Source organism: Parambassis ranga, chromosome 22 (genome assembly GCF_900634625.1).
Source record: "Parambassis ranga chromosome 22, fParRan2.1, whole genome shotgun sequence".
Taxonomy (NCBI): Eukaryota; Metazoa; Chordata; class Actinopteri; family Ambassidae; genus Parambassis; species Parambassis ranga.
In genome coordinates this window covers 14,508,964-14,533,000 of record NC_041042.1, presented here as the reverse complement: position 1 = coordinate 14,533,000, position 24,037 = coordinate 14,508,964, and the positions used below count along the sequence as shown (strand labels likewise).

Below are 24,037 nucleotides of genomic sequence, written 5' to 3'. Positions count from 1 at the left end.
TTTTTTTTTCTGTTGTACTTTTCATTGTGTCCTGTCACTGCTGGACAGATGCATCTGATAATTGGAGTCTAGACTAATACTTCAATTTCCCTTTCATGAGATACTAGCATCTAAGATTTGAAAAACAATGATTGCACTGTGAGAAAAGAAAATCTATCTTTTAGTGATAAAGTAGCTTATTATCAGACTGTTAGGACGAAAAAAAAAACAAAACAAAAGTTAGCTCAATTTGAAGAAACTACAGTCTTCTGTCCGTGAAAAGTAAACACACATCGTGGACTTTGGCTTGCAGAGGTTGTGGTTGAGAAAGTGTTTGAGGGAGGATGTGAGAGGAGTCATCCCACCAACACAGTGTGAATGCTACATGTTTACTTCCTTTTCAATTAGAGCCCTGGTTCTCATATCTGGGAGGGAAGATGACTCAATATGTAGTCATATAGAATCTAGTAAATGTTGTTATAGCCCATAGAAGTCTTATTTTCTTCTTATTCAACAAAATAGGAGGAGCGATTTTGGTGTGAATCTGAATAGAAACTGCAACCACGTGTAAAGAATACAAAGGTGGATTTTTGGACGGTGGTGGTTCAGTTGTAAAACACCTGCTATGAATCCTTCCACAGCACACAGGGCCAAGGCTCCCAGCTATAAGGAGCAGGGCTGCATTTGATTTAGGTTCTATTATGTCTCGTTGCGTTCAGTCACCACATGCAAGTACAACATTTACGGTCTGGACCTCGTGCATGACGGCATGCTACACATTCACCAGACGGTCACATTGAGGCGCAGTCATAAACACACACACACACACACACTCACACTGTACATGCATTCAGACAGAGCAGATAATTGTTGACTGTACAGTCCAGTGTCAGAGGCATGGCACTGCCTGAAATGTAACTTTTTGTTGTTGTTGTTGTTGTTGTTTTGGCTGAACCATGAATGCAGAGCGGATTCTTTTGGCTAAGTTAGGAGGGGGGAGGTATTTCTGCTGAATAGTGAAATATATGTGTGTGAACTATAATGTGCAAATGTCTTAGAATCTGCTCAGTCTTTCTTTTTTTGGGGTTGATATTGGACGATTCTGCAAAACCTCATGTTGGAATCAGAGCCAACAATTTTGAAGATATCAGTTACATCGATTTAACTTCCCCACACATACGGTTCCTCGCCAAACTGTGGTTACCGTGGGTTTAGGTTATGTTTTTGTTTTTTTTTTTCATTATGTTAATTTTTTTTTTCCAAAGAAATACACAAAATAAATCCATAGAGATGTGTACATACTTAGTGTACACCCCTTATTAAAGTAAGTATCTATAAAGAAATCTTTTCCTTTTCTCATCTTTTTCATAACACATTTCTTTACATTCTAACTACCAAAGTTTATGTTCGTCCTGGTCCAAATACTCCTCATAATGATAAAAAGCACATGAGCTGTAGCCAAGTTTTGACTGTTATCAAACTTCAAGCTGCAGAATGGTCCAATAAGAACGTAGATCCTTCCGATACTGAGCTAATCTTGGAATGGGCACGGCAGTCATTTCACTGCACCAAAGGCCTATTCTTACATTTAGATGGATGTGGGAGGAGCAGAGGTAGGGTGGGGGTTTAGCGTGGCATCCTTAGATTTAGTGCATTAGACAAATAAGGCTTCCCCAGAAAGGGACTGATGCAGCAACACAGGGGCACGAGGAAAGGGTACAAGGAGAACAATCAGGGCGGACAGCAGCAGCTATTGTAGAAGCACCCCCACCCTCAACAAAACAACATAACTGTTTGATTTTTGGTGCCGAAATCCCCAACAGTGCCATGAGTGTATAAATTATACAAAGCCTTTCATGCAAAGCACCTTTGATTGCCTAAACCTTTCTATCATTCTTAGTATGGGATGGAGCTTCAGCAGTAGCTGCATGCATACACATACAAGACCATCGGTGTAAAAAGGGCAGTTCACTCATGCCAGGCTAGAGCAAAGCCACAGGGGAGAGGAATAAATGCTCCTCCGACAAATCAGAACAGCAATGGCAGACACCCTCAGGTGAAACAGGAGCTAATGGATCGACAGGCCATGAACAGATTGCCGTTACAAATCCTGACTGAAAACCAATCATGGCTCTATCACAGTTGCCACAAGGAGTGATATCTCCCTGATGACAAGGCCTGATGGATAACATGAGGAGAGTGAGGTGGCAAATAGATGAAGGAGATGGGTTGGAAGAGCATAGCAGTGGTGAAAGAAGAAGAAGAAGAAGAAGAAGCAAAGGTGAGGAGGAAAGAGGAATGACTGAAGAGGAGGGAATACATTTCAGTTCAGTTCATGTGAAATTGCAATCATTCATTAATAATTAGTCTGCAAACAGTCCCTTACTTTTTGTTCATAGGTCATATTGTTTATCCTCCATTCACTGAACAGAATGAACTGAAAAGTAATTTCTTTCCACACAGAGAACAAAAAGAGGCTGAAGAGAAAATATGGGGTTCCTGCAGGATTCAACCTGCCCCCTCTTCCTGTTACACTCTGTCTGGTCCACTCAGGGGTATGTGTTACTTTGCACCATGAGATGCTTTGTTGCAGGCGGACTGATTTTGAGCTTCATGCTGGGTCAAAGTAGAGGAGGGAGAACAACAACAATAATATTAATAATAAAAAACATACACATACAGTGTAAAACAATCCGAAGGACACACTTTATACACACACAGACATAAGAATCAAAAAGGTGGAGTTTAGAGTGTGCACACAGCACCCACTCACACATACACACAGGCAAAATGAAAGTAGAAAAAAAGACATAATCTGAAACACACATACACGTACAGTAGATGAAGGCACTATTGCAAGCAAAGTCCAAGTACTATTTGTGACAGAAAACATCAACACCCTCTTCCAAATCCACTTGTAAGCCCCTTGGGCTAGATGTTAGGAGTCAGGGGGAATGTTAAAGCTGTTTTAATAAGGTTGTGTGTGTGTGTGTTTACCTTGAAAGTCAAAATGAGCAGAGAAAGTCAGACCAGGACTTAGGAAGTGATCTGGGCTTGGCACTCTGTCATCTGACTTTCCTGTCTGTCTGTGCTGAAACAGAAATAGAGGTGATGTTTCATCTGCTATATATCTCATCACCTACTCCTGCATCCTGTGATTTTTACATCTACGGTGTTAAACAACTCCTCAGTAACCGTTATCATTCACTTCGTGCTATGTCCGCACTTTTTCTATCTGCCCTTTCTTTGTGTGGGATGTAAATAACAAGTGAATGTGTCAAGACAGCCCTGACCTTGTCCTCCACATTTGGATGAGTCAGGTGAGGGAAAAGCTGTTCCACTGCCGAGAAACTATCTAGCCCAAGGGTTAGACACACAAATAATACACACACACGCACACATACATGCAGGCATGCACACACACATGATCACTCACACAGTGTTCCCCTCCCCTTCCCCCCCAGGCAGCAGACAAGGCAGTACATTCAGGGTAACACAGTCAGTCCCTTCAGAAATCCATCGGATCCTCCTCGGCGAGGCCGTGATTGGCAATGGTTCGGCCACCACCTTTGGAGGGCGCCGCGTTGCTTTCGGGTTTTGCCTCGGGGGGCGGCGTCAGACCTGATCCTCCCTCCGGTGCACCCCAGGGGTCAGTGGTAGGCGGGTAGAAATCATCGTCAAAGCCGCAGAAGCCTTCGTCCACGCCTTGATCGTATCGCTGGTAGGTGGATGCGTGCACCTCGTTCTCTCTGGCTGTGATTTCCAGCGTACTGTTCCACATGCCGTAGCCGAAGTAGATGAGCACACCTGAGGAGAACACATGCAGCATATAAAGTGTGATACACACAAATACACATTTATTTCTAAAAACAAATCATCCCACTCTATGTGAGTCAGAAAAGAACAACAATCCTACTCACAGTAAAAAAAAAAAAATCACATAAAAGTCCACCACTGTTTGTCTATAAACAAAATCTGCACTGTTGGCCACTGCTCTGCCTGAATTTTCTCTTTGCACAGTATAAAGCTACAAACATTAGCTGCACTTTATGGCAAGACAAACACAGATGCACAGATAGATTCAACTGACGCAGGAAATCAAAGAAAAATGAGGCTTTCCTGTTCTTCCACAAAAAGCAAACAAAGCAAGAAAGTGAGACGCTGACGAGGGTTTATTGGCTGACTGAGCAAATAATAAATGAGTCATTTTCCAAAGTAATGAAATTAATCACTCCATTGTTTAAGATCAGCTAAGGTGAGATCAAAACGTGTTCAAAGTAAAATGGACGCCTTGTTCTAAAAATATTCAACAAAAAAAGGAAGTGGGGGCTTACCAACGAGGCACCAGATTGAAAATCGTATCCAGGTGATAGCAGACAGTTTAAGCATGAGGTAGATGTTGACCAGCATGGCTGAAGCAGGTACAAAGGGCACACATGGTGCCATGTAGGGCAGCCGCTTAGGGTTCTCTGGCTGCTGGAGGATGATGATGATCAGTAGGGCAAGGACAACGATGAAGAAGATTAATAGCAGCAAGGCCCACCAACGCCCCTCACCAATATAGCTTGCTCCTAAAAGAAAAGAAGGAGATGCTTGACATGTGATCATACTGTATATCTCTTTGAGAGTTTTCTTTACTTTTTCTCACCAAATATTATGAAGGAGCAGAAAGCGAAGATGAAGATGAAGAGCAGCAGCACACACACAGTGACAGTCTTCCCTGTGGCTGGAGTCGGCCTGTCCATCTTTCCAGGGAGGCCCAGTCGGATCCTCAAGGTATAGTAGCGAGGTCCGATCAGCTTCTTCAACCGCCTGGACATCCCACCTTCTGATTCCTCCGCTTCGATCCCCGTGGTCATATCCACTGTGCCATAGTTAGGGTGGCTGGCAGTGTACGCGTTTTTATCTGGTTTGCCAATCAGCATTTCATTGTCACCCAGTGAGGGAAGGTTTTTGGCTCCACAGGTGTTGGTGGGCGGGCCGCCATACTCATCAGCTTCGCTGGTTGGCGAGCAGGCGTCTTTCTCGCACTCAGCCAGGACGCCTTCCTTCTTCTTCTTGTTCTGCTCCTCAGACAGGAAGTTGACAAAGCCATGGATGTCGCCCTCAGGTTGGTAACGTAACAGGAGAACACAGAGGCTCACCTGTAGAATTTAAATAGCAGCAAGACACCAAAGAAAAGCCACCATGAGATGAGAAGTATATCCAACTATAAGCATAGAAAGTAACCTTTAGAACTGAGGTGACATTCTAACACCTGTTAGACAGCTGTCTAACAGCTGTTGGCTGTTGCTGTTGTTGACTCTGCCAAGGCTTACTGTTTATGTAGGTTTACCGCTATCTCGTAATTCTGTATATACTACATATTGGAGGGATTAGCATTCCCAGCAAACCAATCCTTGTTCCTGAGTGCAGCAATTCAAAGGGCAGAGCAAATAAACAGTGTTTTACATAGTGTAGGTGTGTTAAGAAGGACGCTACCATTTTTTATATGAAGAAAATGAACCAGCTATACTATGGAAACACCTAAATGATCTGTTTACTCACCAAGGTATAGGCCAGCAGGGTTCCAATGGACATCATCTCTATGAGGTCTCTCAGGCTGACCAGGAGGGACAGGAGGGCAGCCAGAAAGCCTGACACCACACACGCTACAGCAGGGGTTTCTGTGTAGGAAGACACATGGGCCAGAAACCTACACACACACACACACACACACACACACAAGTCCAAGATTAATGGATCATTTAGATGGTAGAAAGAGTTTGCAATTTGAAATAACTGTATGGACTGACTTGAACAGCAGGCCATCGCCTGCCATGGCATAGATGACCCTGGGCATGGGAAACAGGGAGCCCAGGAGGGACACAGTCAACCCGGCTATAGATCCCACCGCCACAATATACTTGGCAAACATACAGCCATGCATGGCGAACATCTCCATCAGAGGAGCGTCTGTGTCTATCTCATTGTACGGGACCATAAGTGTCAGAATCACAGAAACCTGAAAGAAAAATACAAACACAATGTTAGTAGGAAAGAAATCATTTCATTTAAATGTGTTCAAACAGAAATAACTCTCCCACTAATGTTATCAACCTAAAGCTACAGTTAGCATGTTCAGGACACTGTGCATGGCATCGCATGTAAAATGTTGAATAGTCATGCTTCTGCATGTGTGCGTAATCTTTTATCCCTGTGTGAAAACGAGCAGGGCCATCTGTCACAGAGACTGTGCTGCTAAAGAGATGGGTTTTCATGAACTGATCGCATAAGGGAAGGAATACTAATACACATTAAAGACTAACCTCTCATGGAGAGGAGGACAGACAGATCAGTTTCCTTCCCCAGTCACCCATTTCTGGGCACAGGCCAAGTGAGTGGTAACTAGTTAATAAAAGGGATTTTAAAATTAAAAATTTTTAATATTAAAACTGAATAACAAATCTGTTATGTTGCGTTCTGCTCTTGCAACTACTGTACTTGGATACATGCAACTGCAAACTGTAAAATAGGGGAGAAATAAATTTAAAAAAATAAAAAAATTTTGAGTAAATATACTTTTACACACTCTATTTTCCTCCAGGGCAAAGAGAGTTGGAACACTGATGGAAGAGCCACACAAATTTTGATGAAGTTTTGTGTCTTATAAACTTATAAACTCAAATGTCACCAGAAAATACTTTTGACATGTAATCTGTTAAATGATTAAAGTGATTCCAGATATCGAACTGCAGCAGCTCAAGAACCCTTGTGGGAGCAGAAAAGTTATTCCAAGATAGAGTGAGATAGATCAAAGAAAGATGGAGATTAAGGGAGGCTGAAAGATTGTGGAGTGCTGTAGAGGAATAGATGCTCAGCAGGCAGAGTAAGAGAGACACTTTTTTGGAAAGTTTTGAAGTTGATGCAATCTTTGCTCCAGGCAACGCTGAACAACTCTGTACGTCTGATAGGCTGCTGTTACATGACACCCATAGCAACAGCCATCCAGCAGTCTGTGTTCACCAGGAGCTTGACAGGAGCGGAAAGTAAATTAGGGCATGAGGATGAAGAAAGTGAAACGATAAAGCAGATGTATGTAAATTGTGGACCGATATTATTAATGTTTATATCAGTCATGCTGTCACAAACGTGAACCTGATGTGACGGGTGCATGCTGCCTCATGTGGAGATAAAAGTTCTGGTAAAAATAGTTCACACCTAGAAAATGCACACAACACGATGTGTCTGAACTGCCACCTTAAAATGTCTCAATGTGCCATCAAATCATCGTGCACCTTAGCAGGTCAAACCTGACAGAGTCAACTGGTTGGTGCGTCTTAATGTTAATGTTCTCATCACTTGTGCTTGCAATACCTTGACTGCAAGAGCTCTGCCAGGTTCCTTCTAACTTTCTCTCTAAGTGATCTGTTTACATGCAATATAGCCAAAACCACAGCGGCACCACTAGCTTTAACATGTTCATGTTTGACTTGACTTTTATTGCCTAGCAGGTGGACTAAGGCTCAAAACCAGGAGTGAAATTCACACAAATTAGAGTGAGCAATTTGGCCATAATGAGATGAAATAGAGCCGTGTTGTCACTTCAAAAATATTCAAATACCAATGTACGTAGGTGTGTGGAACAGAAATCGTGATTGCAGTTGCAACCTACTTTCTTCCCACCTTTAATTTGATCACACCGAATTGTGGCTTACTGAGTCAAGTCATTATCTCACCTCAGTACTCAATGTGCAAGGCAGAAAAATCAAATAAGAAATGCAGTGATACTTTCTGTTGCAAGATTTCTCCGAGCTTAACTGTCCCGAGACACCTTTCAAATACTACCAAGATGTCTCCAAGGTAACTCACAGAGACATAGGCAGTGAGGCAGGTGATGAGAGAGGCAGTGATGGCATAGGGGATGGAGGTGTTGGGACTCTTGGCCTCTTCCCCCGTAGTAGCAATGATGTCAAACCCGATAAAGGCATAGAAACAGGTAGCTGCACCCTGCATCACCTGCAGAAGAGAGGTACAAATGCAATGATGAGAATTCTGTTATGAGATGTCGGACCTCTTTGTTTTATTCGCTTGCTTACCCCTGACCAGCCAAAGGGCAGGAACCTGCCCTCATCCCAGTTCTCTCCATTGACAAAGAAGAGCCCTGCAATCATCATGAACACCCACACTATCAGGTTGATGACGTTCAGCACGTTGTTGAAGCCCACAGAGTTCTTCACTCCCAAAGCCACAATTATCGTCACCAGCAACGCGATCAGCAACGCCAGCAGGTCTGGATATGACTGCTCTCCTTTACCTATTTAAACACACATGCCAAGATACATGGTTAAAGACCTAAAAACTCAATCCATTTTACTATCAAAACAAGAGTTTTTACATTTATTTGGCCCAGTTGGAAACACCAACAGTTACTGCTATTTAACCCAACCAGCATGTGTATGTTTGGAAACTAATGAGATATATTTTGAGCTAAATTCCACACTTTCTCAGGGGCGTGCAGACATAATGCTTTTCCCCCCCCCACCCCTTTAACAGGAAAAGGAAACATTAACTTTCCATTAGGACGTGGAACAGCTGGCCTTGCTGCATGTCATATGACCACTACCTCCACCACAGGAAGGGACTGACAAGGCACTGTCACCCAGCTGGCACACATACACACACCATATAGTATTACAGCAGATTAGCAGGCATCCTCCACACCACCGGTCCAGTGTATGACCTGGAATACTGTGTTGCATCAATCATTTAGAAATTCTAAATACTTTCCACAATGACATGACTTCCAAGATAAGCAGTGAAATGTTGTTTTGGATAGTCCCTGGAAACAGTCTGACAGGGTCTGGAGACAGTGCTAGCATTTCACCATCAGTGTTTTTATGAGGATTTGAAAGATGTGCTGTGATTCAAATATAGCAGGCCCACTTTGCCAGGGTCGTACTTTTTTCTTTCTCTCTGTGGCACCGAAAAAAGTGCTTCTTTTTCATGTTGACAGAATAAAATATGACCATAAGAAATGGGCAATGCAGTAAAATCTGTACCTTTGGATCTAGATTTGTATACAGAAATCCAACACTAGATGAAGCCGGGTTCAAAATTCTCATCTCACTTTGTTGATATGTTATATTTAAAGATTTTGGATATCAGTTTTTATCACTACATTGATTACGCTACATACATTTACAGAGATATTTAATTGAAAACTGAACTGCTGTCAGTGCCTGGATATAGAAAACTGGTGTTATCCAGTTAAATGTGTGCTAATGTGTCCGATAAACAAAATGAAATACTACTAAAAACTAAATCTGTAAAACTGCTAAATCTTAAATAATTGATAAATACATTAGATTTCATCATCATGAATCAATAGAATCTGGAAAAACTCTCAGTAAAACAGTAGCTCTCCTGAGCCCACATACCAAGGCCATTGAGCGTTCCGATATGCGAAATCATAAAGTTGCTGATGCTGTGATTGGCCAGCGAGTCGGCCATGCTGCTGAGAGCCGACGCCCCTGCCGCTGTGCCAATCAGATACTCCAGAATTAAGTTCCAGCCGATGAAAAAAGCCACACACTCGCCCACAGTCACGTAGCTGTATGTGTAGGCCGAACCTGTGGTCTTAGGCACGCGCACGCCAAACTCTGCATAACACACCCCTATGAACCAGAGGGAGAGAGAGAGAGAGAGAGAGAGAGAGCAGACACACACACAGACACATATCAATTTAACAGCATTATCACCAGAGTGAAAGGCTGATTAAGGCTATTGATAGGAGCATTAAGGTAGCACTTAGATATCCCTACAGTGCCTCTCATGTTATAGCTTTGTCCGTACAATGTCTTTGCCCTTGTAATAATTGCATCATTATCAAAAGGCTCTTTATATAAATCATATCTGTTTAATGGTGATAAGAATGACAGCGACCTTTATACTACATACTGAATATGTAAAACAGTGAGAGACCAGAAAAATTAGTGTTTAAGTCTGAAGAGTCATTCTGTGTGCTGATGCTCTAGACATACCTGACAGTATGGAGGCCACAGCAGCTATAATGAAGGACACAATGACCCCGGGACCAGCCATCTCCTTGGCAACCAGCCCAGAGACCACATACATGCCCGTCCCGACGCAGCTGCCCACGCCCAGTGACACCAGGTCCACCGTCGACAGCACCCGGGCCAGTCTGGTCCCATGAGAGCTGGTGCCAGACATGGCGGAATCCAACATGGATTCCACAGGTTTGGTCCTCAGGACGCGGGACGCAAACGTGTTCCATGTTGAGCCCCATTGTATCCTGCGAGGGTCCAGCTTCCCTATCAGACCGCTCATAGTGAGGGCTGAAGGTCAAGGGGAGCAAATTCACAAGGAAGAGTGGAAGGTACCACTTCTATGATGTTTATCCTTAATGTGTAGTGACTGGATTCTTGGGTCAAATAGGAATTGTTCCTTAGTCAATCGCTGGAACCAGGTCTGATTGTATGGTGCTGTCTGTGCCTCTTCGTTGTGGTTCAGTGGACTGCCATGTTAGTTTGTCCCCACATAGTGAAAGAGAAAGTCTGAAAGACAAAAGGAGTGATCCTTTATTTTTGCAGCATTTCACAGCACATTGCTTTCTATTATTCAGCTGACACAGCTTATTGCTGCTAATTTTTGAACAAACATGCCAAGACACAGGAGCCCAAAGGTGGAGATGTATTACAAGTTTGCCCACAAATGAAGCATACCTGAATGACGGAGCACCTAATTAACAGTCGATTTCCCCGAAGCCTTGTTGCTATAGTAGCCAAGCTCATTAGTGACAGCAATGGATGCTAAATCATTTTCTTTTGTTTATAAGGGCAAGAGACAACTTAGCTCATATAATCCGCTAACTGTCACATATGTCATGTCATTAACATACTGTATGCTGTCACTAAAATTTTAAAGATCAGAATAAATGAGCCCATTATGTTTTGAATTTTACAGTACTAAATATGTAATATGCATCTTTGCAGTAAGTGTCAAAATGAATTCATATATATATATATATATATATATATATATCTATGAATTCATAATAAATGAATACTTTTGAAGAAAAATCAAACAAATTAAATTGAAAAATGTTATATTAAGTATAAAATGTATACTCAATCCAATCAAACTACAAAACACCATTAAAAATAAGTAACAAATATAATTACTTTGACAACTATATTCTGAACACTACTTTACTTCAGTATTGATTTATTTGAACAGATTGTCTACAGTTGTTGCAATGCATAATGCCACTAAAATGCTCCTTATTATTACAAAATAATTATGTCCCTGCTTCAAAACCTAAATTAGCAAATTAGAATTCTTTGTGTATCCGACAGTAACAAACATCATAATCAATCAGCAAAACAAAACAAGAAGTTTTTTGCAGAATAATTAGAATAATTATGCAATAATAATGAACATTTGAAACTGTGGAGGCTTTATAATACTTTGTTGTAATTGGTAAACTCAGTCTCTGGTACCCTTTGAGTTCTGTGTTCTGAAATTGCTTTTTGAAAAGAGTTATTATAGTCATCATCTGTAGCACAATCTCCCTCTCTCAATGAACAGCAGTGAACCAGCACTCACCATTCATTTACTTTGAACAATAAATGCAAGTTGCTGAACAAACACACACTCACATACTGTGCAGCACGCCCACATCGCCTCTCAGCTATAACATGAGCCACTCAAATGATGACTGCAATTACCAGCTGTTTAACCAGAGAGGGCCGAGGCGGCTATCGCCACTGCACTCAGTGGGAGTAGGAGCATGTGCATTTGTATAGAAAGCTCAAAGGTGATTTTATTTGAGTGTGATGGTGAGTGTTAGGCTCTTCAACCATCATGAGGCCCAATTTCGCAGTATGCTTGTAAAAGGGTAACAAAGACGAGCATGATATAAGACATGTAGCAGATGCAAACAATGACCTATATACACAGCATGAGTGCAAAGAATCAGAATGAACTATCACTATGATATACGACATATAATCCCACTTGTACATCAAGAGCATGCATCTGTTCAGTTTAACAGCAGGTTATCTCATGTTTGACATAATGAAAATTAAATGACAGTGCCTCCCCTCTGTCTACTGCTGACAATTAATCAATTAACCACTGACTGCATGCTGTCTCATATGCTAATTTGATGCAGCATGCTAATAATGCCAACAAACTACCTCTAAGCCAGAAACTGTAGGTCTATCAGCAATGATTTGCACTTTCTATTAATTCCCAGATTAAAATTCAGACACACACACAGAATCAGTTGTACTGTTAAACACCTCCCCCTATGAGCATTAGAGTGTGTGTGTGTGTCACAGACAAGAGAAGACAGATTAGGAGGAAAGGATAAGGAGGAGGATGAGCAGACTGAAAAATAGCAATTTTTTTTTCATTAGAGCTCTGACCTATGGGTATCCAGCTTGGCTTTGTCAATAAATGTGTGTCTGTGTGCCTGTACAACAGAGAAAGAGTGTGAGCAATGGCCAGACAGACCTTAGCAGCTTTATTATGACACAGTGATACCTACTGTATGCGCAAATCCAAACACGCACACAAAACTTCATGAGGGTGAAATCTGCGTATGGTTTGACATGGCTGTGTTCATGTGATGGACACACACACACTAAGCCTTTCATCATCCCATATCTCTAAGCAAATCATTTCCAAAACATCTGTTATATTTTAATATTGTCTGGCTGGGTTCATTGACAGTAACCACCACCTGCCCTGGGTTGAGCACGAGCTATTTGAACAGTCATAGATCAACAAAACAGAGCTACACAAAGCACTGTAACAGCAGGTGTTCCATCTGCTCTGTGCTGGAGAACTGACTCCATGTTACTGAAGTGCTCCCCGGGTTTAACCTTTAAGAGCAGATTAGATATTCTGCATGATCCCCAGTTTGATATTGCAGAGCCTTGATGCGGACAACCAAATTAGGAAAGATACTTTCTTCTAGCTGATAATTAGAGCCTGGAGGCAGTTAGCATACTGTTACTTAATAGTAAAAAGATGACTCAGATCACATTCTGCCGTTCTGAATACTTCACAATGATTGGCACAATGTAGTATACATGGATGCAGAGGAAGAGGAAGCTGCAGGAGGCAGACTTTGATACAGTAGTCATTGTCCAAAGTGTTCATTAAAATAGCTTAGCTAAGCACAAATAGTGCACAAATACAAGAAAAGCATTAGTAACCATGACTTTATGTCAATGTAAAATAAACCTCCACTGCTGGAAAATGATGCATATTGATCAGTATGATCAAATTGATTGAGGAGCAGGCAGTATTTACTTCTCCTATACTAACGTCTGCAACATCCTTCATAAGCTGGCCCTGAATGAGACAGGCTCAGTGAGTCTGCACAGAGCACAAACTAAAGTGCCAGTGGTGACATGAGCTACTAAATTATTAAACAGAGCATGGGATCATGCAATAAATTTAAAATTTATTAAGACATCTAGCCATGGAGTTGCTCATATTTCTTATGCGATTATATTACAAGGGAAAAATACATTTATAGTCCGAACAGCTATATCTGGAAATAATGAACAGAATGGAGTACAGCTGTGAGTTGCTGAAAAATAGCTGTCATCTCCCAGGTTGTAAATGCTGCTTCACAGCGTAACATAATTTTGAACAAGCCCTTTCTTTCAATACTATTACCCATTATCTGACATGATCCACCGTTTGTCTGGTGTTGTTTTCAATCGGGCTGTGATATTTTTTTTTTGGTTTGATTGGTGTTCTTGTCGTCTTGTTTACCTCCAAGTCACATGTGCCCAGCAAGAACAATGGACTGTCCCACCTGTCCCACCCCCACAGCCCCCCTGTAGTCTCATAGTCAGTTAGCCAGATGTTAAACACACCTGACAAAATCAGTCAGACCAACACAGGTAAGTATGGAGACATTTAAAGCTGTTCCACACAGAGACACCCACTGAGGTCCTCCACTACATAAAAACCATGTTTCCCCACCAAACAACTTTGAAATGATGAAGCTGCTTGGATGAGTCTTCTTAAACGTCTTCAAGAAAACTCTAAAAAAGTCCAGAAGCCTCGCTTCAACAGTTTTAATGAACATGACCTGGATGTATGAGAAGCTTCCTCAACAAGTTCTCTTTGTGTATCTTTGTCAGTTATGCTTCCTGGTGTCATCCCTCCTTTGTGATTGCCTGCCCCACCCTGATAGTTTGCACCTGTGTCTTGTTTACCATTGTGTATTTTAGTCCTGTCTTCCCCTCGGTCTTTGTCAGTTGTCTGTTTTACCTTCGTCTTGTCCCTGTGTCTTTGCTGCGTTAATACCACATTGTTTCCCTATCGTGCGACCCGGTGTTCTCTATGTGCCATCCCATTTGTTTGTACTTTGTTCACCCACTTTTGTCTCATTAGCCTTTTGTGCCTTTTCATCCTTTTTGAGTGTTTCTTGGCATAATATTCAATAAAGCTCACCTTAAACCTGTTTAAACCTTGTTTTTTGTCTGGCTTTGGGTCCGATCTGAATTTCACCCCTGACATTATCTGCTCAGCCAGAGAGCTGCCGTTCAAGGATCAATAGTTGTATCCCCTGCCATCATGATTATCACCACCACTTCTAACATCTTAGCATTAGTGTGTTTCCTCTCCAGATAAGAGAGCTGTCAGAACATCCATCCTCGTGTCTAATCAGCCATGACTAAGCTCGTCTCTGCATCCACCTCTGCCTCTGTCTGAATTACTGGATGGATGAATAACCTGATTGAACACTCATTGCCTTTACAGTAGGAGCTGCATTGGCTTAATAAAGTTAAGAGCTCTTCTGATTCACTCACCACCAACCTGGCAACCGGCATGGGCCTCCCACACCCATAGACACCTACAAAAAGTCTTGGCAAGCATCCCTGGCCCCATTCTCACAGTGAGTGGTGGTTTTTGGTAAAATACCTGAGTCAGGGAAATGTGTTTTATTTGTGTGAATTACTTTCCCTCTTACCATCTCTTTAACAGTCACTCAGAAAACCAGACAACATGATGCCTCTGGCCACGGCTATCATCCACATAGAGGCCAGTCACAGGATATCCAACAACTATCAGCAGTAATTGGCCGGTTATAAAAATGGAAATGTGAAGTCCTAAATTCATTTTCGTCTGCTTGACCGACTTTGATGACAGTCTGGCTGATTCAAGGCCTTGGCTGACTGGCCACAGTATCTCTATCTGACAACCCTAATGAATCTGACAAAAAAAATAGAAAGTGCTGCCTGCCAGGTTGATTTTGTTGCCTGACTCATCAGTCACATTTCAACCATCTCCGTCCTTCTACTGATTTTTATATCAGACCTCTGATGTTCCTGACAGTTCCACTGAGTAGGTGGACTGATTGGCTCAAATTCTTTTATTTACTTAAAGTAAACTATCTCTGTGTAGCCTCATTGCCCAGCAGTCAGAGCACCACAAACATAGCATGTCAGAGAGCCCACTTAATGTACAAGGGGAAGAAAACAGTGATTACAGAGAGACAGTCACACCCACTCCACATTACAGTAATTCAAAATCAGTATTATTATTGAATAGTAATTTTAGAAATCTGCAATCACAGATAGTAGCACTTATAGTAGCAACCCTTTTTTTTCCAATGGGGCTATTGAGATTGAATCTCTGGTGGTCACTGCAGATCCTAAACCAGACTGACAGGCACTAATTAAATATTCTGCTTATCTATAGCTGCTAATCCCCTGCTCAAACAGGTACACATGACATTTCATTTCACCTTGTAGAAGGAAGAGATGAGGCCAGACAAAGATGCAGCCACCCGTCAAAGGGTAAACAAATATGTTGTAAAGCTACAGGGAAGGTGTCATTACAGTAACCGAAGGAGGAAATTATGACTTTAACTGCTGTTTCTTTTGAATTACATAATTGTTTTTGTATGCTGTGATTTCAGCATTAATTATATTTTGAAGAGAAAGAAAAAATACTAAGGTGCATCATGTTCATCTGTCAGACGTTGCCAGGGTACAGGTCCCAGGGTACAGACCAATCACTCTGCATGACTGACCTGTCAGCCAGCCTGGTTCACTCACAGTTTGGGCTGCTACATCCTCATCTATCTCCCCCCTAATGCTGCACAGTGCAGGCCTGAAGCTTAAAGCACACTGGATCTGGCTCCAAACTGCAAGATAAATAAAAAACAACAATGTCATTCCCTCTGGCTCTGCGCTTAACCAGCCATGTCCCTGACATCTCAGTCTGTGTGCCCTAAAGCTCTAAAGCAACAGCAGGGTCATCTCACACACTCAGGAACAAACAGCTGGTTGCAAACAAACTTATGATGCCGGTGTGTAAATCTCAATTGAAGACACTTAGTCTAAGACAAGGTTCTATCTCTGGTTTATTGGTTCTGGTGGCAGACTTCAGGCGCATCCTGCTGACTAATTCTTCCACAAGAAATATCAGTGTCATTAAATAGTGGAAACACTCAGAGATAATGGAAAAGGAAGTGGTGTCATACTGTCCAGAGAACATTTCTCTCCTCACTATGTATCCATGTGACTATCATTGACAGTGCTTGGACCATTTCAAAAACTGATCTTTCCCCTTTTATGATTAATATTATCTACTGTTGATTATCTCAGGCCAGCAGTTGCTCACTATGTCCAAACAATCCTCTGCTTATTAAAAGTCTTTTGTATTTCATTAACACCACATTCACCCTTTCTGCACCCTCAAGTGTATTTCCTCCACTGTCTGTCTTTCACAGAGGCAGGCCTTGAAGTGCTTTACCATGGAAACAGGATGGATAAACTCCCTGAACTCCAGCATTTGACCAAAAATCTTGTTGGTGGCCAACTTTCATGATCAACACAGAGTGTACCACAGTTAAGCGGCAGATCGGCAGATGTAGGGACCTATGCTCCCCTTTTCCCCCTTTTAGAGTTTAGAGTTATGGCGGAGGCACCACTGCTGATTTGGTAATCATTTATCATTGTCTCCTGATGGATTTGCAACACATCTTCACACACAACTGCCAATGATTTTCAAAATGACATATTGTCACTTTGTTACAAAACAAAAACAATCCAGATGAATGTCTTTTGTCTCAGCTTTTACATAATGATCATGTTTTTCCATCACAACAATGGACATTTATGTTTAGAACTCCAAACTAAATGAGAACTTGGTTTGTAGATGTTCTGCTGGATGATTATCATTTACCGTTACCTCATGCAGCTCTCTTACTTGAGGGCAACAGTGAAATGAAGGGAAATAGAAATATTACAGGGGGGGATAATTGGGACACAGCCTCGGAGATGTGCAATCATTTCTTCACAACCAATTACACAGATGTCTGTAAATCTGCAAAATCATAGACTGTGTTTGTCAATGCGACAGAATGCCTCGAGTCTGCTATTTTAGTGGCAAAGTCGATGACCATAATTTTTGGAACAGTAGAAGAGACAGTTGTTAGTTTATAATGTGGTGATACATCAGTGTCTGCAGACTTTTCATACAAAAAGGCCAAGAGAACTGCACAAATTGCAGGTATTACTGGACCATCCATAATAATAATATTCTGCTCTTCAGAAAAATGATTTTTTTTTTGCGACTTAGAAACAACCGATTAGGCCACGGCTTTTAGCTTTGTCAGTGTCAATGTAATGAAGTAAAAATTGGTACAAGGTTTTTTTTTTTTTTAGAAAATTACAAGCGATGATGAAAAAAGGCCATTTTCTAGATCTGATGATATACCTGTAGGGGAGCAATGCAAATTTCTAACAGAGATCAGATTACATTGTAATGCTCCACCTCCCACGCACTGGACCTCCAATCTCTCCATCTCTCTATTTCTCTCTTCTTTTTGTCTCTCTATTTAGTACTTGTTGAAACACTAACCCATGGAGTGTGTGTGTGTCCACAAAGAAAGGATGCAACGTGTGCATGTGTGTGTGTGAGGTTCTGATTATATTAGCCTTTATGCGCAGGCAGGTTCACTGACGTCAGTACTGAACAGCATCTGATGGAGATAGGGTGGTGGGGGCCAGTCAGCCATTGATAAATACAAGAGCTTACGTTTAAGTGTGTGTGTGTCTGTTTCTCTGCTGCATGAGTCACAACTATATCATAAAGCAGGGGTTTAATTACGACATCATTAATTACAAAGCACTTATCTGCGATAAATAAATTATTAGTGTGTGATTGATCATTCAAAACAAGCACGCAAAGATCTCTGTGGTGTCTTGTATCTATTCTCACAGCACACGATGACCCTATATAAATATTGTAGCAAAGACAACAAGGCGGGCTGCAAACTGAAAAATGGCGTTTTAACCTCAAAGAGACCTATTGAAAAGCAATAAAGATACAAGGAAAACGTCTTCAGGCAAAGACTGTTTTCCATCACCACTTTAATGACAATGATCACTGCTGAAGAGCCCTTGAGCAGGAAGCAAAAGCACCTCAAGCTTCTCTCAGTTCTGTGGCCCTACATCTGACTCTGTCCTCTGTGAGACCTGCATGTCTTGGGGCCTGTGTGGGAGTGTGTGTGAAGGATATGCAGGGAGACAAACTGCAGTTGCTAAATTGGTCAGTTATATAATCTACTGGTTCTGCTTCTTTTACTTACTTTTTTAACCAATACATCATCATCATTATCATCATCATCATCATATTTCTCTTTATTTGTGTTTGGTATCCACTTCTGTATCAGGGTGTGACATAAGGAATTCTGTTTATTACATGTATTTCTAATATAGATTTGCAAATATTTAGGGCAGATAGAAAAATAATCTTTCTGAATTACAATAGAAGGGCTAATTTTTTAGGTATACAAGCAATATTTACATGCTTTGAAAGTGTAAATAAGTGTATGTAAAATATCTTAGTCTTGTCACAATGGTAGCATTGAGAATAATAGAGAAGCTTGTTGCAGATAGGAGGAATTCACCTCTAGACAGTTCATGGAAGGGCGTTTTAACTCAAATCCTGATCTTTTTTTGAAACTTCTAAACCAAACAGATGCTATCACACCCCTGAATCCAGATGTTCAACCAATCCAACCATAATTCACTGGCTATCACCCTGTTCTGCTGCTTATGTGTGAGATAGAATGTCCAAATATATAAGAGTAATTTTAAATTTGTAAAGGGGAAATTCCCCAATATGCTTCTTTCAATTTATGTTTGCACAATAATCACCTCTGTGTTATGAATATGTCAGTTTTCAAACAGAAGCCCACAGCTCCAGCCTGCATATGTAACATGATGGAACATAAATGTTCTTTTTATTCCTGTTCAGTTGTGTCTTCTGGTAACTAATAGGCACCTGTTGCACACGGTGCCAGAGCCATCAAGCTACAACGTATTAGCAAGCCATCTGCTGATGACTGTTTTCAGCACCACGGACAGCACATCAACTGAGTATATGAAAAAGAATTAAGAAGGGGAAAAAGAGGCAAGACCTTATGGCAAACAGAGAGAGAGAGAGAGAGAGAGATGGAGAGAGAGAGAGATCTGGTCATGTCATTAGGGATTAGCCCAGTTCCACAGCTTGAGGCTTTCAGTGGCTGAGTGCTCCTGTCCTCACAAACACATGCATCCAGCAGCATTGCCCAACTGTTTGTGATAGATAGATAGATAGATAGATAGATAGATAGATAGATAGATAGATAGATAGATAGATAGATAGATAGATAGATAATATGCAGGCTCTATATCATTTATCTTGCAATAGCAGAGCTCTATCATGCACTACATCCACATCAAAGCAGCTCCTCTCCAGCCTCATTGTGACATCTTTGCTTCTCTCCTCTTTTTTTCAGTAGCCACATGCTCTCACCTGCAAGAAAACGCCTTGATTAAACGTCACACCCCCTTTCAGTTGGTTCCCAGTCTCCTCTCTGTTCTGTCGCTTCCTGTACTTGCTTTCGACCCTCCACAAGCAGCCTGCTGCAGCTCTAGTCCGGTGGGAGAATCGACACCCGCCCTAAACTCTGTCTCCCCCTCTGTTTCTCACCCAAAAGCCGTACACCGTTTTGGTAAAGTGTAGCTGCATACAGGAAGGGACAATTTCACGACATTTCCGTCCACTCCGCAGAGTCACCAAACATCACCTTTACGTGGACGCACGGTTTCCGCCGCGTTATGCGCCATCGCGCACAAAAAAAACTGCACAAAGGAAGACAACAAAAAAGGGAGGAGGAAGAGAAGGAGGAAGAGGGAGGTGGTGAATGACGGAGAATGGTGGAGGGGTGATTAAGTTTAAGATAACGAGAGGCCGAGGAGAGGATGAGGAAAAATACTCACTCTGGCACGGCCGGATTAGAGGATGCCCATGTCGGATGCTGCAGTCGGTCACCAGCATCAGCAGCAGCATCTCCGGGCTGCACGGTGCATCAGCGGGAAGCAGCGCGGGAGGGAGGGAGGGAGGGATGGAAGGAGGGTGAGGCTGATGATGTAAAAAGCTTTAAATCATTCAGGAGCCCGCTGCACGACATGTGACCGCCGACACGGTTTATTATTCATCCGGTTTGTTTCCTGACCAGCCAGGAGACACCGAGCCGACCCTACGTCGTTGGTCCAGCCCACCCTTGTCAGTTACGCTGATTCAACCATGACACGGATTATCGTCATTACATGTCCAGTATATCCCATTAATTAATGATGTTTATACGGGATGCGCAGTAAACTTATTTTGTGCTTTATTCATTATGAAGCAGTGGCTCAGTGGTAGAGCAGGGTTGTCCAATAACCGGAAGGTTGGTGGTTCGATCCTAACTCCTCCCTTGTCCAAACCAATAAGTAGGCTAAATTGTTCCAAATATATACAAATAGCAATAAATAATGCACAGGATAAGCCATCATTCTCCTTGTTAAGCAACAAAAAGTTCATAAAACTTCATTTGGCTTGACTATTGAGGTTAAGCTGACTCCTTCACTGAAGGTTTACTCTCCCACCTAACCATGTAATTTGCCTGGTTATTCCTTTGTCCTGCAAGTGATCGATACAAAGGGAAATCGCCACAAACATCAAATCATCCTCCCCCATGCAAGGTGGGTGGTATATGTCACACAGGGCATGTCTGTCAAATATAATGATGCCAGATTTAGACAGCTATTGGACATTTTCTAGACATGTGACCGTGTCTGTGTCTCCACAGACATAGTGACTTGGGGGCATCTTGAAGCACTATATGCTGGTGCTTAATGTGCCAGTGGAGAAATGAATCCACCACATCCAAAGGCAGTGCCAGGGAGGGCCGTGCATGTGCCTGTTGCTAAATAATTAAGCCAGCGCTGGTCTCTGATCAAATATTCAGCAGATTATGTACCATAGATTGCCTTAAATAGCCTTTTTATGCCGGCTGTATTGTGTGTGGCCATGTGTGTGTGTATTAGAAGCTGTGAATCCAACTCACCAATAACAATTCAAGCTGAAATGTTTGAACATCTGCATGCCTATAGAGACAGTGAGCTCTACTGCACCTAAAAAAGAGGAGAGAGAAAAATATTATTCCTCATTAAATATAGAATAGCTTAATGCCCCTAAATAATCATAAGATCTCAAGCCGCATGTCCTTATAAATGACAAAACAGGTCGATTTTCAAGGACCGTTGGGGTTACAAAGTGCTGCTTAATGACTTGGATAAAGAAAAGTCTTCATAAGGCCACAGACGTCAATAACTCCTCATATGAGGACAAGCGCTGCACCTCCATCTTTTAGCACAAAAGCTTGTTCAAGCATCAGCAACAAGGCTTAATGCATGAACTGACATGAGACTAAACTCAATTTGTTGCAGGATAAAGATAGAGAGGGCAGGCTAACAAGCTCATGTGAATGTGTAAGATTGTTGTACTTCTATTCTATGGTGAACTGAGATGTTTGATATCATTATGGTGGCGGCTCTGTTGCTTTTTTTTCATCTCTCACTCACTGCTTTTTTCCACTGCTAAATGTCAGCTACCCTGCAGTCCAGCTGCTGTGTGAGTGTGTGTGCGAAAGAGAGAGAACAAAACAGAGATGAGTCACTATCAGTGCGCCCTAAGCGGCGAGACAGCTGCGAGACCTGAGTGCCACTACCCATAATTCAGCACTGTTTGATGAGGTCATAAGGCTACAGGGCAGGAGTGACCCCTCATGTCTGTCAGATCTGAACCTGACACACACATGCATACACGTATCCTGCTCCCTTATATGTCAGGTTAGAGATGATTGTGAAGTTTAACCATTAACACAGCACAGCTGTAAATGTGTCTGCATGTTTTTTTAAAAAATACATCCTAAAATAAATGTGCACTATTACACCCTTTTGCTATAGTGTAAATTCTCAGATTTATGGAATCTCATATTTCCAGTCTGCAACTAACCTGCCTTCTCATATCTCATTGTAATAAATGTGCCATATTCACACACTATCAAAACTCTATATCCAGTCCAATAGTCTCTCCTCCATCCATGTCAACTTCCTCAGCTCTGCTCTAAGAGGCATGTATTATTCAACAAAATATCCCAAAGTAGTCCTCCTCCTCCTCCTCCTCCTCCTCTCTTTCCTAAGAAGAAGGAGGCTTTTGAACAAAGGAATAAAAACAGAAAACAGGAGTGCAGAGGCCACAATGAAAAAGGAAAACACAGGGAATAGGAATGTGATGAGTTAAAAGAATAATGAGACAGAAAGAGAGCAATAAAAACAAAAGACAAAAGAGGACTGAGTGAGGGATGTAAAGGGGTGTAACACAGACAGAGTGAGGGAGCTCTGGAAGGAGGGAAAGGCTGAGCTGAGATGTTTATATTTTTGAACAGCTTGGTTGCTTTAAGGACACTGCAGTCTTGTCTTTATTTATGTGCCTCTTTAGTCTGAAGGACCTGATTATACCAATAGATAAATTCAAATCTAGCATTTCCCCTATGGCTTAAAAGGAATTCAAAGACTAAGTAAATGAACAGCATTGAAGTTTAGAGAAGATTAGAGACCTGAAGGCAATTTGTACTGATACTACAATAGTTTGTAAAGGGTAAACACTAGTTGCTATTGATAATGGGCTTATTTCAACCAATCAGACTGCTTCTTGATGTCATTCCTGTAGATTTTTCTTTCATCTAGAGTAACCCAGTAGGGGCTGCTAGTTCTGCATAGGACACATGTTAGTCTGCACCACTGTAGATCAGTAAGTGCATAGTGCAAAGCTATTTTAACCAGCAGTGAAGCCTCTTGGCTTGGATTGTTAAAAAAAACCATCAAATCCACATCTCTCTGGCCACTCATATACACACATGATGTCTAAATGAGCTGAAACAAAGCCTGCATGAATGCAGTGATGTAGTCTTGGTTTGTTAAAGACACACACCGAGAGGCTCACACTGCTAATTAGCAGTACTGTGAGTTAATGTCACAGTTTCTGGAGTCTCTTTGAGACATGGTGTGTCCTGTCCCATGATCCTTTGCAGCGCTTTGAGGTTGGCCATTCCCACATGTGTTTGCTCCACGCATGAGGTGATTAGCGAAGGCCTCCATTGGTGCTTAGGTTCAGCAACTACACACACACACACACACACACAGAGCACACCCATGAAACTACTCTACTCTCTACACTACAGTTCAGATTTATAACTGTGAATGTGTGTAGTGGTGTCCTGTTTGCCTGTGTGAAAGTCTAAGTACACTATGTGTGTGTGTGTGGGGGGGAATATTTGTTTCAGAGGTGATTAAAAGCATACTGTGTTTCCAGTCTCAGCAGTCAGCAAATGTCTCCTCATGTGGCCATAATTCAGGCAAGAGGAAACAGCCCAGCCTGTTCCCTTCTAAAGAGGTTACAAACACAGAATGACTTCAGAAAGATGTAAAAATTGCAGAACAAAAGCAAATGTGGTATGATTAGAGAGCCAGCTCAACTTCATTTTAACCTGGTACAGATAATCACTGCCAATTTCCTCTTCAGTGCAAACATGTGTGCTCGCTACACACCTCAAAGATTCAGTAGTGTCTGCATTGGTTAAACATGTCATCTTGTGACAGCTACACATTCACATTCCTCCCAGCTCCTGTTTGTTGTCTCA

The 24,037-nt window shown here is 41.9% G+C and overlaps 1 protein-coding gene across 1 annotated transcript; it reads right to left on the bottom strand.

Moving 5' to 3' along the window:
- slc7a14a (solute carrier family 7 member 14a) lies at positions 1-20,376 on the bottom strand. Its single transcript, XM_028395515.1, has 10 exons — positions 20,289-20,376; positions 10,002-10,535; positions 9,399-9,635; positions 8,058-8,275; positions 7,831-7,977; positions 5,775-5,983; positions 5,527-5,674; positions 4,628-5,123; positions 4,314-4,550; positions 1-3,786 (listed from the first exon to the last, which is right to left on the bottom strand). Exons 2-10 carry the CDS (start codon positions 10,306-10,308, stop codon positions 3,488-3,490), a joined length of 2,298 nt encoding a protein of 765 aa, XP_028251316.1. The 5' UTR covers positions 10,309-10,535; positions 20,289-20,376; the 3' UTR covers positions 1-3,487.
- Between the last annotated feature and the right edge of the window lie 3,661 nt (positions 20,377-24,037).